Source organism: Lutra lutra, chromosome 10 (assembly GCF_902655055.1).
Source record: "Lutra lutra chromosome 10, mLutLut1.2, whole genome shotgun sequence".
Lineage (NCBI taxonomy): Eukaryota > Metazoa > Chordata > Mammalia > Carnivora > Mustelidae > Lutra > Lutra lutra.
In genome coordinates, this window is record NC_062287.1 from 81208064 (window position 1) to 81223540 (window position 15477).

At 36.2% G+C, this 15477-nt stretch overlaps 1 protein-coding gene across 3 annotated transcripts in view; it reads right to left on the minus strand.

Moving 5' to 3' along the window:
* KIF18A (kinesin family member 18A) overlaps nucleotides 1-14153 on the minus strand; it is an 84479-nt gene extending 70326 nt beyond the window's left edge. Inside the window, exons 1-4 of one of the 3 annotated variants that reach the window (XM_047690349.1) lie at nucleotides 13995-14107; nucleotides 13397-13503; nucleotides 3412-3786; nucleotides 1176-1333 (exon numbers count right to left, since the gene is read on the minus strand). In XM_047690349.1, coding sequence (XP_047546305.1) covers nucleotides 1176-1333; nucleotides 3412-3736 — 483 coding nt within the window. In that variant the 5' untranslated portion in view covers nucleotides 3737-3786; nucleotides 13397-13503; nucleotides 13995-14107. Of the gene's footprint in view, nucleotides 1-1175; nucleotides 1334-3411; nucleotides 3787-13390; nucleotides 13504-13994 lie in introns of all 3 variants that reach the window. The other 2 variants (XM_047690352.1, XM_047690350.1) reach the window with 2 other exon arrangements.
* Nucleotides 14154-15477: the final 1324 nt, after the last annotated feature.

Sequence of the window (15477 nt, forward strand, 5' to 3'; positions counted from 1 at the left end):
ATAAGATACTAAATAATGTTAAGAATCTGTGAATCCACACTGATATAATAAAGGAAAGTTCCTCCATACAGTAGAAAGCCAAGGAATAAATGTAGACGAACTGATGGAATTTAAATATCACTATTATCTACCATCATAATAATAATAGATTTAGGCATGAATCAACAGTGGATGTCAATAGTAATAGATGAAAATTTGAGGAATAAGGGGGTAAAATAGTATCTTTATAGTGCAGAAACTCTGCCAAAACCAACATAATGAAATAGATCAAAGTTAACACAGCCAGTAATCAGACTAACTATACCAGCCTCTTGATATGATACTATAAGAACTCAACATTACTTCCATTGTGTTTCTGCACATGCATAACCTATTGACTAACTAACCAAATTAGGGTTTTTATGACAGTGACATAAAATACAGAAAAAAATCCAATTGAGACTAAAGAGATATAACAATTGAATGCAATTAACGAACTTAGATTTTCTTTTTCAATAAAGGGCATAATCAGAGTAATTGGCAAAATCTTACTAAGATTTATAGATTAGGTAATGGTGTTCTATCATTGTTAATTTCTTGGTTTGGATAACTATTCAGTGGTTATTTAAGAAAATATCCTGTTGTAACTTAAACAGTTCAGAAGAAATACATACACACACATGGAGAAGCAAAGGTAGTAAGATGTTAACATATGAGTCTGGGTGAAGGGCATTTGGAAGTTCTTTTTGCTAATTTTACTAATCAGAAATTAGGCCAAAACAAAATACTCAACAAAAAAAGAGTAAGATGTGCAACAAACACCTAAGAGCAGGAATTTTAATGATTTTATATATTCATAAGAAAATTCTTAATAACAGAGTAGTTTGAATGGGACATGGAACTTCTTTTTTTTTTTTTTTTAAGATTATTTATTTATTTATTTGACACACACACACACACACACACACACAGATCACAAATAGGCAGAAGTAAGCAGAGAGGCAGGCAGAGAGAGAGGGAGAAGCAGGATCCCTGCTGAGCAGGAGCCTGGTGTGGGGCTTGATCCTAGGACCCTGGGATCATGACCTGAGCTGAAGGCAGAGGCTTAACCCACTTGAGCCACCCAGGTGCCCCGGAACTTCTTAATGATTTCTCAATACTATTGACTAATCTAAAGAATGGTTCTGTCAACTTACCTCCAGATAAGAAACTGCAGTACTACATACTTTTTCTTCTTTAATTTCATCCATGGATCTATAAAGGTCTAACATTGTTAGATACATTACTCCAGGTTCAGCAGCTGATCCTAGCATCGTGTGGGTCTTCCCAGCTCCAGTAGCACCATATGCAAGCACTGAGTTTTTATAAAAAGGGATCAAAGTTCTTTATTATGATATACAACATTACTATATCCACTGTCTAGTGGATAGTTCCATCTGGATATTCTGAACATAACTTTAAACTCAAGAGGTCCAAAATTAACGTAGAGTCTTATCCTTAAAACCTGGGAATTTTAGCACAAATCCACTCTTCTCCTATATTCTGTATTCTGGTTAACGGTACTATCCTCCCCTCTGCTCTCTTTCTTCCACAGCAATTGTTCAAATTTTGATTAATCAGTTACCAGTTTCCTTATCTCGTCTCAATTTTCTTTAATCCATCTATCAGAATTTTGTAGTTTTTTTTTTTTTATGAAAACAAAATCTGAATATGTTAAATCTTAAGTGTTCAACAGTCCTACATGAGAAAGTTCGTATTCCTTGCCTTGGAATATTATTAGGCACTCCCTCCAGCCTATTTGTTCCTTGCTGTCATCTAGGTATGCTAGATTGTGTGAAGTTCTCTGCATGTGCTATTTCTTTCTTATGCCACTGCCTTTCCACTGAAGAGTTCCTCTACTTGATCCAGCTGGAATACTTAAACCTGCTCTAAATATTCAGCATAAATGTCACTTTTCCAAGTCTTCTCTGTCACAGGCAGAAACATCTACTCCCTCATTTGAGCCCTTAGTATATGCTATATATCCTTCTAACATGTATCACACTATATTTCCAACTGTGAGCTCCACTAATGTTGAGGCTGTGTATCCTTCATAACTAGCAAATCACCTGGCACAAAGCAGATATTCACTACAAATTTGCTGAATAATGAATTCCAATAGAAGTCATTTATAAAATTCCCTTATGAAATTTGTGTTTTAGGCAAATTAGTTTGTTTCCAAGATTTTCTCCAGTATAACATAAAAGTGATATGTTCTTCAAACACAAAACGAAACAAAAAGCTACTCTGAATTACTTATGGCAAATACCTGACATAATATAAAACCATTAAGTCCTCATATTATTACAGGTAAAAATATTTTTATAAGTTAAATCTCTCTGTTAAACCAAATATTAACTACTAAAATATTTTTCAGCGGAATCAATTAAACTGACATATTTCATTCTTTTTCATTTTATATAAGCCAGTAGTACAATAAGAAGTCTTAAGACAGCTAGATAGTAATATAAAATAAAACCAAGAAGGAAACGAAGATTCAGTATTAGTTTGGTGGAGATTTTTTCATTTGGAGTCAAGAAAAATTTAAATCTCTGTAAATAGTATGGAGTTTCATGAATGAGGAAAAGAATACAAACTTAAAAATGAGAATCATAGCAGTTCTAATCAATAAACCACATTCTATTCTTATTTGACCAAGAGGGTAAGTCTTCTGTAATAAAACTGAATGAGTCAGTGGAAGACAGTGAAACATGTTATAGTTTTAGGGTTATCTTAAAGAAAATGTTGTAAATGGTGGTAATTACAAAAATAAGATATAAATAATGGTTTTAAGTACCTTTTAAGTATTGAATTAACTGGCCTTTGGATCTTCTTCTCGGAAATCAACATGGCCATTTTGAAAGGCAAATTACTATAGATCTATCCAGAGCACTAGAGATGCTTTCTGGGCTGAAGATATACTAAAATAACATATGGTACCCAATTAACATGGGCTTTTAGCTTTTTTTTCAAGGTACTATAAAGAAAAATCATTCTGTAAAGAAACTTGCAGTGTTCAGAAATGTCCAACTTTTCCCCAGGGATAGATAACTGTATAGGTAAGTGAGGGAATATTAGTGAATACAAATTGTGAGAAATCTGGTATCCATTGAAAGATCCATGTGGTTTAATAACATAGGAAAATTGAAAAGATGACTGTCTACAGGGATCACAACAAGACTTTGGAAGAGAATGTTTCACAAATTATATGTTATATATGAGGCCTAATTTTCAAAGAAAGTCTATATTTACAGTGAAATTCTATTTAACGTTATAATTTTTAGCAAATAAGCACCTTAAAACTGATTATGTTTAGAATGGGCAAAGTAGATGTCCATTCTAATATAAAACTGAAATCAGATGGAAAAATTAAACTCTGACTGAAACAATTACCTGTGCAATTATATCCATTCAAAAAACTACGAAGAATTGGCTTAGTAGTATGTTCAAAAACTTCCAATTGAGTTGAAGTTTCATCAAAAACTGCATCAAATACAAACTTGAGATCCTTATTTTGTCTTTTTGTAATATCTCGATTTGCAGTTTTCTTTCCGTGGAAAAAACTAATTTCTTCTTGTTTGGGGTCAAAAACTAGGATATGCTTATCTACAACATGGACCACTTTATGGAATCCAGCTGCCTTTTCTTTTGTGTTTTCTGGACGCACGCGAACGACTACTTTCATATGGTGACACAGGTCTTCCTCAGTGACAGACATTGCTGATTATCTTGCTTCCCCTGTTTGTATGAATGCCTGAATATTTCTCTGCAATTAAAAAGGAAAGTATTAATATAAGTTCTATTGTATATAATATGACTGGCATATAGTGTTCATTAAAAAAAAAAAGGTATTAATTCTATTCCACTCCTATTAATTCTATTCCACTTACCTGGAAATAAATAAATAAATACATTTATATATTTCAAAGATTTTTATTTATTTATTTGACAGAGAGAGAGAGACAGAGACAGAACACAAACAGGGGGAGTGGGAGAAGGAGAAGCAGGTTTCTTGCCAAGCAGGGAGCCCGACACAGGACTCGATCCTAGGACCCTGGGATCATGACTTGAGCAAAAGGCAGATGCTTAATGATTGAGCCACACAGGCGCCCTGGAAATATATTTAAATGTATACACATAGACACACATAATTCACTCCTTGGTTCAAAACCTTCCAATGGTTATTTTATTCAGAGAACAAGCTGAAGTTTTCTAAACAGTCTCCATTTTCACCTCATGGTTTCTGATCTTTGCCTTGTTCTCTTCATTCCAACTAATCCACCAAGCACTCTAAGGGATCTTTCTACCAACCACTCTCTCCATTGCAACATGCTTCCTTCAATACCTGAATGACTCTTACTTCTTTCAAGTCCTTGCTCAAATGTTGCCCTCCCGACTACTCTTATTAAAACTGCCAATCTAATTCCTAATTATCCTTATACTGCTCAATTGTTTACCAAAGCACCATCTTCAAATAATATATACTTCTTACTTATTTATTGTGTTCTCTATTCCAGTTAAACTATATACTCTTTAAGGACATGAATATTTTTTAAAATCTGTTTTGCTTATTGATGTTTTCCCAGAGCCTAAAATAGTGCCCGGCACAAGGTAGACTGTATAAATATTTGATGAACAAATAAATTAGAAAATCTAAAAGGTTTTAAATTTTTTTTCTTAGTTAAAACTTTCAGATTCTCAATTAATTTCTGGATAGTTGAGGTTTCCAAACTATTGATCTTTGTTTATCTTTACTTTCTATTTTTATGTGGGGAAACCTGAGAGTCAGATCATAATTTTTATTTTTATTTTTTTTAAAAGATTTTTATTTATTTATTTGACAGACAGAGATCACAAGTAGGCAGAGAGGCAGGCAGAGAGATAGAGAGAGAGGAGGAAGCAGGCTCCCTGCTTGAGCAGAGAGCCCGATGCCGGGCTCGATCCCAGGACCCTGAGATCATGACCTGAGCCGAAGACAGAGGCTTTAATGCCCAGGCGCCCAGATTATAATTTTTAAACCTAGTATCATTGATGTACCCTGGACTTACATCATTATAGAGCAGATTAGGATCTCTGAATACACCATGGTGTATATGCCATCTTCATCAACTTCATACCTGGGCTAACTAACTGATGCATCCTTGGAACTATTTTTAACCCTATGGGTTTGTGAGATACATGTAGAGATGAGCCTAGGTGTATCAATTTCCACTGCCAAGAGACTTGCAGCCAAGATCACTTTTACTGAAAACAGTTCATGAGCCAAGTTTCTCTCTTTATTACCTTGATGATTCTGAGAGACCTTTTGCTCTCCATTACCATAAGCCAAAGTAATATAATGCTGAAGCTCTCACAAAAATGAAAGCTAGGTTTTTGGGTAGCCTTGCTGTGACTATATATATAGTTTACCTAGGGTGTTTGAATCAAAGTAGAAGCCTAGGGTCTGACTTCTGACTTATACTTTAGGTGAAGAGATCTACCAGGGTCTTGTGTTTGTGTGTGATTTTTTTTGTTTTGTTTTGTTTTGTGATATAATCTGATCATTCTCATTGCTGTGTAGATAACATACTGTAAGGAATGGAGACTAATTAGAACACTAAAGTAGTACAGATAAGAGATAATATTTTCAACTCAGACCACGGTGGTAGTCAGATTCTGGAAATATTCTGAAGGTAAAGATAATAGATTCTCCTGATAGATATGGACTATGAGAGAAAGACAGGATTCAAGAACAACTCCAAAGTTCTTGGTTGGAAATCTAGACTTCTTAAATTTGAGAATTTTAATAGACATCCAGGTGGAAATGTCAAGGCAGTTGAAACCCAAGTTAAAAAAGTAAAGTCAGTTCTCAGAGTCTTAATGCTTCAAATGGCATTAAGATTTTGGGGAATCTTTAAATCAAGGAGAATAAGTTGATCAATTATGTTAAATACTGCTAACAGGTAAAGTACAGACTGAGAAGTAACCATGGGATTTAGTAACAAGGAAGTCAATGAGAAGAACAGTTTTGGGGAAATGGTAGGACAAAAACCTGAATGAGAGAAGACTCTGAATACAGGAACTACTACTGCAAAAGTAAGCAAAGGAATGGTATGGTGGAGGCGGAAGAAAGGTTAAAAAAAGACATTTTGTTTTTTATTTGTTTTTTATTTATTTTTTATTTTTTTTAAAGATTTTATTTATTTGATATAGAACGAGAGATCACAAGTAGATAGAGAGGCAGGTAGAGAGAGAGGGGGAATCAGGCTCCCTGCTGAGCAGAGAGCCCAATGCGGGGCTCGATCCCAGGACCCTGAGATCACTGAGCCACCCACACACCCCCATTTTGTTTTTTTAAATGGAATAAATAACAATAATGAAGCTAAAATATGTCATAAAACCATACACTTTTGGAAAGAATTCAAATAAAGCCAAAGTAATCTAAAAGCAGGAGACACTGGACATGACACTCCCTTTTTAGACTCTGTCCTCCAAAAATAGAACACTGAAGAAGGAAGGATGGTTAGTTACTTGGACTCTAACAGTCAAGTCCCAGATGAATTACTACTCTGCTCTTCTTCATTCTTGAGCTTCTATGTTCCACAAAGCATCTATACCTCACTTCTATGACCTTGGATGACTTCCTTAACCTCACTGAATCCCAGTTTCTTATTTGTATAAAAGAAACTTCAAAGCACTGTGAAGGCTAAAGCAATAATAAGTATTAAGTGTATCAAGGCATTCAATGAATGTCAGTTCTCTTCCCTATCTACCTCCATTCCTGTTTCTTCTTGCCAAAGACGCTGATTCATTTTTTCAGTGTTTCCCAATGGGCTCATGATGGCACTTTAGGTAGGATAATTCTTCCTTGTTTGGAACTGTTACATGTATTAGAAGATGTTTAGCATTTATGACCTCTATTATAGGTTGGTAGCATCCCATATTCCTTGTTATACCAAAAACTGATCTCCATACACACGTCTAAAACCTCTTAGGAATATTGAGCAATGCTTTAACCTTAAATGATACACTTTTCACCCCGCAATGCTAGATAAAATACACACAAATGAAATAGATAAACAAGTATAAGAGGACTTCAGGTGATTATTTTGAAATAGACCTTAGAATCTAAAGACTGGATGGGATCTCTTGTTAATTAAGTAATCAATTCAATATGCAAACTATTAGATATATATAAAACTATATATATCTATATATACTATATATATCTATATAGAACTATTCAATATAGAACTATTAGATGTTGGAGCCAGCTACCTTAGGTTAAAATCCCAGTTCTACTACTTACTGGCTGTGTTAGCAAGTTACTTAACCTCCTTTTGGCTCAATTTCCTCATCTGGAAAGTGGGACTAATAATAATACCTAGCTGACAGAGCTGTGGTGGGAACTTAGAATGATGCCTGGCACACAATATGCACTTAGTGTTTGCCACGATTATTATTATTATTATTATTATATATAGTGCAGTGAGGCAAAGAGGTATTAATAAAATAATGACACAATTATGTAAAGGTGTAACTGTGACAGGAGCTAGTAAGGTAAAGGCTAATAGTCCCACATAAGACTATCATGGTGGGGAACTTGGAGGAAGTGACAGGAGTTGAGAGCTGAAGGATGGTTAGTTATTAACTACGATAAAAAAGCATTTCAGGGTGGGAAATTAGTAAATTAGTTATATATCTAATAAATATTTATTGAGTGCCTTCTATGAGGTAAGAATTTTTCTGGATCCCAGAATAGAGGGCAAGAGTATACATGGGGGTTTCTATTTTAGATGGGGAGTTGAGAAAAGCTTGTCTAGTTGAGTGGCTTTCTACAGAAACTGAAAAACTCTCTGCAACAAGAGTATTTTAGGCAGCAAGTCCAAAGGCCTGTGGTAAGAAACAGCTTGTGCAGAGGACATAACAGGCTACATGGTCAATTTGGTCAATTTGCTTAAACCTCATTTCTTTTAGTTGTTTAGTTTTAGCTAATTGCAATTTTATCTACAGCATCTAAAGAGATGCTCAATTTAGCTCAGTCTTCTTGAAAACATTTTTCTTTTTAAAGTAATCTCTACACTCAATTTAGGGCTTGAACTCACGACCCTGAGATCAAGAATTGCAACCTCCACTCACAGAGTCATCCAGGTGTCCCAAGCTTTGCTGCATCCTAATGCAGCTGGACAGAATAAAAGGGAAGGGAGAGGTTGCATTAAGAAGATATAATTAGATAAGAGTGGGGCCAGATTTGGAAGATCATGAATACAAGGCCATCAAGTTTAGGTTTTATTTTGAAGTTTATTGGGAATTGCTGAAGGTATTTTAGAAGGCAATAGGTCTCACTCAAGGAATACTTCAAGGAGAAATACTGACAATGACCTAAAGGAATTTAAGAAGTATAATCTCAAATACAACTTTTTCTTACAACTTGTTACAAATTTTAAGAAAGACATCCATCTTAATTTTTAAAGTACCACACATATCTGGACTTTTTCAAAACAAATGACTGAAAATAATTTTCTTAATAAAAATACCTAAGGTCAACAGGATCACCAAATTGTGAAAAAATTAGTCTATCTTCAAATATACTAATGTCTTCAGGGATTAATGAAGTTTTCCCTATATCAATACATAATGCCAGTTTTCTTTCCTAACATGGCCAAGTGAAAGAGTGGACATCTAGCTGATGCTGAATAAGGCACATAGGAGGTAAATTCTTTTTTTTTTTAAATTTTATTTATTTATTTGACAGAGACACTTCAAGAGAGGAAACACAAGCAGGAGTTGGGGTGTGGGGGTGCAGCTAGAGGGAGAAGCATGCTCCCCATCTGAGCAGGGAATCTGATGGGGGCTCAATCCCAGTATGCTGAGATCATGACCTGAGTTGAAGACAGACGCCAAATGACTGAGCCACCCAGGCACCCCAGAAAATAATTTCTTTTTTTAATTTTTAAAATTTTTAAAAAGATTTTATTTATTTATTTGACACAGACAGAGATCACAAGTAGGCAGAGAGGCAGGCAGAGAGAGGAGGTGAAGCAGGCTCCCTGCTGAGCAGAGAGCCCGATGCGGGGCTCGATCCCAGGACCTGGAGATCATGACCTGAGCCGAAGGCAGAGACTTAACCCCCTGAGCCACCGAAATATATCATGACCTGAGATCATGACCTGAGCTGAAGACAGACGCCAAATGACTGAGCCACCCAGGCCCCCGAAAATAAATTCTTTGAGCCTGTTTACTAAGAAGGAACAAAAGAAAAGCCTAAATATTGTTACCTGTGTAATAATGTGTTGATTCAAAAATTCCTTTCAGGAGCACCTGGTTGGCTTGGTGGGTAGAGCATATGACTTTTGATCTCAGGGTTGTAACTTTGAGCACCACAATGGGTGTAGAGATTAGTTAAAAATAAAATAAAAAAAAAAATCTGGGGGTGCCTGGGTAGGTCAGTCATTTGGCATCTGTCTTCAGCTCAGGTCAGGATCCCAGGGTTCTGGGATCAAGCCCCACATCTCGCTCCCTGATTACTGGGAAGTCTGCTTCATCCTTTCCCACTCCCCCTGCTTGTGTTTTCTCTTTTTGCTGTGTCTCTTTCTCTGTCAAATAAATTACTAAAATCTTTAAAAAAAAATTCTGTTCAGATGACTGTTCAGAAGACAGTATCACAGCCTCTGACCAATTTTGTCTTATCTATTCCTAATTGTATTTAATAGTAAGCTGGTAGGATTTCGTTGGTGGGACTAAAACATTAAAGATAGAACACTTCCTACACCATTGTTCATTATAATAGAAAGGTATTTGTCTAGTCTATAGAGAAAGTAAAACATAAAAGAGAATAATGAAGGAGCTACTATAGGGGCTTGAGTTGCTAATCTACAAAGTGATAGGATTGGACTCTGTTATTTAAGGTCTGTTTCTAGCTCTAATATTTTATGATTATTACATGTGATTGGAAAAGGGTATAAGAAAGTGACAAGAAATAACAGCTAATGGAGCTATATGTTTTTACTGTTACATCCTTAATCTCTCATAGTGAGTCTGGTAAATAGAAAATTCTCAAATACTTGATTAATGGATAAATTAATAAATTATAAAAAGCAGACACAGAATCCAAGAAAGCAATTCACCCATTTAGAGTAGAAGCAAACATACAATATACTTCTCTGAAAGAATCAAAGTATCTTAGTAGAGTATAATGACTGGCAATAATTGGCAGTCACAATGAGGATACTGAGGCATCAAAAAAATGTTAAATAATGTGCCTGGTTTCTGGTTTACAAAATTAGGAAAATGGAAGATCTTGTTTTATAATAATCACTGAGGGTGGTTAAAAAACCTTGTCACTTAGTAAGGGTAATATTTAATTTTCTGGGATACTCACTTACACAGAAAAACTCATTCCTCTTCTATATATATATTTTTTTAAGATTTTATTTATTTATTTGACAGAGAGAGAGATCACAAGTAGGCAGAGAGGCAGTCAGAGAGAGAGAGGAGGAAGCAGGCTCCCCGCTGAGCAGAGAGCCCGATGCGGGCCTCGATCCCAGGACCCTGGGACCATGACCTGAGCTGAAGGCAGAGGCTTTAACCCACTGAGCCACCCAGGCGCCCTCCTCTTCTATATTTAATGAAGAAGTCTTAAAACCTAATTCTCTTTAATAATGGAAAGATAGTATAAACTAGGTTGAAGAGACAAATTCTAAACTTATAAGCAGCTACTGTTCACCCAAGATAAAATATAAATCAATTAAGTTAAAGATTCACTCTCAATTATAAGCAAGTACAATAATAAATTTTATTTAATTCATTGATTGCATGTACTGATGCCTTCTTCTAGAGCAATCAGATCATGTTATGTATCTCATGTCATTCCCCAGCTCCAAACTCTTCAATGAGTTCCCAGCATAAGAATAAAATGCAAACTCTGTAGGATGTCCAATAGGTTCTAAAACTGGCCCCATCAACCTCTCCAATATCTCCTTCAAATGGTATCCTCCCTCATGATTACTCTGCTTCAGTCACACTGTCCTTCTTAGTGTTCCGCAAACATTCCGTCTCATTCTAACCTCATGGCCTTGCACTTTCTCTTCTTTGAAGAGACTACCTTGAAGACACTACCTTCAGATATTTGCAAATCTTAATCTCAGTTCATTATTCATGTCCTTGTTCAAATATCACTTCACACAGGATTTCCCCAAAGATTCCATTCAAAATAGTGTCACCCTGCTCTTTCCTTTTCCATCCTTTACCAGCTTTATTTTTCTTCTTAGCATCTAAACTAACTGGAAATTATGTATCACTTAGTTATATATTTATTGTTTCCCCTCCAGAATATAAACACTATGAGAATATGGACTACATTTGTACCCCAGAACCTTGAACAGGGCTTGTTCAATATTTAGGACTCAGTACATAATTGTTCAATAACTGAATGAATGAACTAATGCAGATTTTCAAGATAAATGTGCAAAATAAGTGCCAAATAGAAGACTTGGCATACAATCCTTTGAATTTTTAAAAGACATACATATTTGTATATGTACGGGCTCTTTTAGGAAAAGAACACAGGAAACTGATAGAATCAGTTGTTCCACGGTGGGGGAAAAAATGGAAGTATGGGTGACAGGCAGGCTTATTTTATACTGTATATCTTTTTGTATCATTTGGATTTTAAACAAGACTAATTAGTTTCACTTCAAAAACAAAGCAAAACAAAAACTATTAAAATTTACTGTAAGCAAAATCTTTCATTTAAAATGTATTTATGGAATACTTTCTATTGCACGCTTAGTATAGATATAGAAATTGCTAAGCAATTTACATATTTATTTAATCCCCATAACAATCCTATGATACAGGTATTTATAATCACTTCTATTTAACAGAGGAATAACTGTAATTAGATTAAATTGATTGGCTAAAGTCACACTATTGGAAGCATAAGACATGGGATTTGAACTTAGACTAACTGGATGTAAATCTCAAGTATTTAAATGACTACTCTTTCAGTTGTAAATATTAGTCTCCAGAAATTTTCTCACAGAAGTTAAAAACACATATTTGCCTATTTTTGATAGAAACCTCAGGCCCCAGCAGAGGAGCTGTTGAATGAATGTTGAAATAAAACTGAAAGTATGATTTCTCTCTGCTTGTGGGATATCAAACAGTTATCTATTCTCAGCATATACACTATTGAGAAGTCTTAAATTAGGTCAATAAGGTGATAACTACTACTAATGAACAACAATGATTATCATTTGAGCATGCTCTGTATGCCAAACATTATGGTAAACATTTAACATTCATCATCTCATTCAATCCTTAAAACAACCACATAAGGCATATTTTATAATAGTCTCCACTTTACAAAAACACAAACTTAGTTAAGGATAAATAATTTTTCCAAGATGACACAGCTAGTAAGCGAGGAGCCAGAATGTAGACTCAGGTCTAAATCCAAAGCCCAACAACAATGTTCTACTGGAATAAGAACAGAATATTTTCAAAGGAACAGAAATGCTGCAAAAATTATTTTGAAAGTGGAGTCATACAGTTCTAAGTTATTTCTTAAAATCAAACTTAAATCTGAATTAGATTGAGGTTTAACAAACACTTTTCAGGAACAGGAACTATCCTCCACATACTATCATTTATAGTCTCTATACAACTTAACACCTCTCTTTGGAATTAACTTCAGTGTTAGAGCCAGTCCTTTTACTACATTAAAAACATCAGGGAAGAAAGAAATTTCAAATGGAGTGAAGAGTGGCACTAACATCTGGGCTATTTTTTCCTCCTAGATTTCACAGAGTTGACAGCATAAAAGTGATTTTGTTGTCTACCTTAATCGATTCAGGGTATCAATACACTTTGACAAGACCCACTTTTAAAGTGAAAATTTTGTGTTTTTCAAATACTTGTTCAGTAACAGAAGAAATTAATTTACTGCTGTTAAAGGCAAGATAATCTTTGTTTACTGAAACAGACATTTCTTTCAAGGTAATAGAAACTTAGTAACAAGCAGTATCTAGTCTATGGTTCTTATACTCCCTAGCACCAAAGTTCACAAATACTTTCCAGAATCCAAGGCGAGAAGCCTGAAGGTAGTGGAATAACTACCAACTAAAACCTGTAGAATGCTTAATACATTCTACTCGATAATTAATAGTAAGTAACCTCAACTATGTATTATATAACAAAATTATTCAATTCTGGTCAAATAACCTGTTTTCGTAAACAGCAGTTGGCCTTGATCTCTCTGTAACTGAGTGCCCAATGAGCTCCTAAAAGAGTCTTGCAGAAACTAAGAAATGACAGTAGAAGGACTTATTCTCAGTGTTCAAGAGTCCCTTTCATTTGCAAAGCACTTTGCCAAGCAGTATCGCTTCGATACCTCGTTTGAGTCTTGGCAATTCCGCTAGGCAGTGCTGGCAAGTCTTGTCTTGAGTCTACATCTGGGGCTCAGAGGAAGCTCCCGACGGATCTTTGCCAGGCTCACAGAAGAACCTCGCAGGACAAAAAGTTTTTAAGTTGGACCCAAACTCCTTTTTGATAGTTAAGCCTTGAGTTACATTTACATCTGTATCTGAAACAAAACACTCTGAATGAGAAGTGCGGAGTGAACTTTACATTGTAAGGCGCAGGGCAGTTAAAGTGCTCTGCCAGTCTGGGAAAGGAGCCAGGATGCCTTTTAAAACTTCCGACTTTCTCAGAATTTAAGGCAGGAGATTTCTGTCCTTCCTGATGAACAGTCAAGGGAGCCTGATGAGGCAGAGCTATCTCCAGCGGGTTCTCCAGTTCCTTCGTCCTTTCACTTTCTCCCCAGGGACCCTAACTACCGTCACCCCACCCCCCACCACTCAACCCTTCCGCGTTTGTCAACAAGCGCATCCCGTCTTCTACTCCTCAGGCGGAGTAGCCTTCCGCTTCCAGCGAGAAGGGTCATCAAAAGAAGCGTTAGGAAAAGAGAGGTTTCGCCTCGCGTGCTTCTCACTCACCTCAGCTCCAGCAAAGATTACCGCAACACTTCTCTACGATGTCCGCCACTCCACGATTCAAACTCAGCCACAAGATTCAAACCCAAGCCAGCCTTTTCAGCTCTTCCTTTCATTGGCTACCGATTTCGTGACGCCATCACGTCGGACGTTGCCGTGGCGCGCTACTGCTTGGCGTCAGGAGTCTCAGCCGCGCAGCTCCCTGGAAGCGGCCTTGTGGCGCGTCACCAAGGCAACGTGCACGGCTGTTTCCGGAGGCGTTGGCCGAGGTGGGCGGAGCTAGACCGCAGCTGCAGGTGGGAGGAGGCCACCTGGGATCTTCAGGCCACCTCCAGACCCGCGGGCACAAGGCCTGCTCCCAGGGTTCAGGGTGTGAGTGAGACGGGAGTGGGCAGGGGTTGGCTTGCGGGAGAGGTGGAGCCTGTTGGCTGTGGGTTAATGGGTTCTGAATGTTTATATTTTTATATTCTTTTCTTTATTGAGTAGTGAAGCGTCCAAGGCACGGGTCCTATGCTCTGGAAGGTGAGGGACCTGTTCCTTTTAGCCACTTTCACTGGATCAAACTAGGGTCATTTCGCCTCAATTAACTGAAAGTCCAGGGCTTTGTTTTGAGGCCCCAGTCTTCATCTCTCAGGACTCCCAGGCCTACTCCCTTTATTGCTGACTATGAAGCTATTTGGCGTTTGGCTGTTTTTACATTTCTAATGATGACTTTACAGAATAAATTTATTTAAATTTACTGGCCTAGTTCATTACTGGATGCAGTAGTTTTTTGCCTTAGATTGTAGATATGATTTCAAAATGTACACTTTAATAAGAAAAAAATACCAGAAAAAAAAGGGAAATACGTTTGCTAAGCCATCTTTATTCGTCAGGATATTTTTAATAGTACGATCTGTATGTCATTGTTCTTTATATTAACATTATTGTATCCATCAGCAATTACTGATTGTAGACTTTAGGGACATAATAGCATAAGTAAAAATCCCTGCCCTCTTGGATTTTATACTCTCATATGGAGCTTATTACCATAATAAATAGGATGGCACAACGCATTGCAGAGTATTATAAGTGAAAAAATGTATGAAAACCTCCATAATGTCGACATCTATTTCCTCCTGAAGAAGATCAGAAGCAGTGTGTATTATATACGATGCATGTATGAGCTCTGGATAGAGCATCAATAAAGATACTAATTGCTGGCTATATTACATATATCTTAGCTAATGCAATAGTTATTTGTGGTGCTGAGTTTGGTAATAAAATTGAGAAGACTTTTTATTTTATTTCAAATATGCATTTACTCTATAGTACTTTACCATTGGTGTCCCAGGCATTTGGTTAACTTTATAAATGCTTAATTTATAACGTTTATTTAATTTATAAAGTCTATAAAGTTATAAATTTATAATTTAATTATCAAAACAGTCCATGAGGTGTAGGCACAATTTATTTCACTGAAGAAAAAAACTGAAGTTTTCAGAAG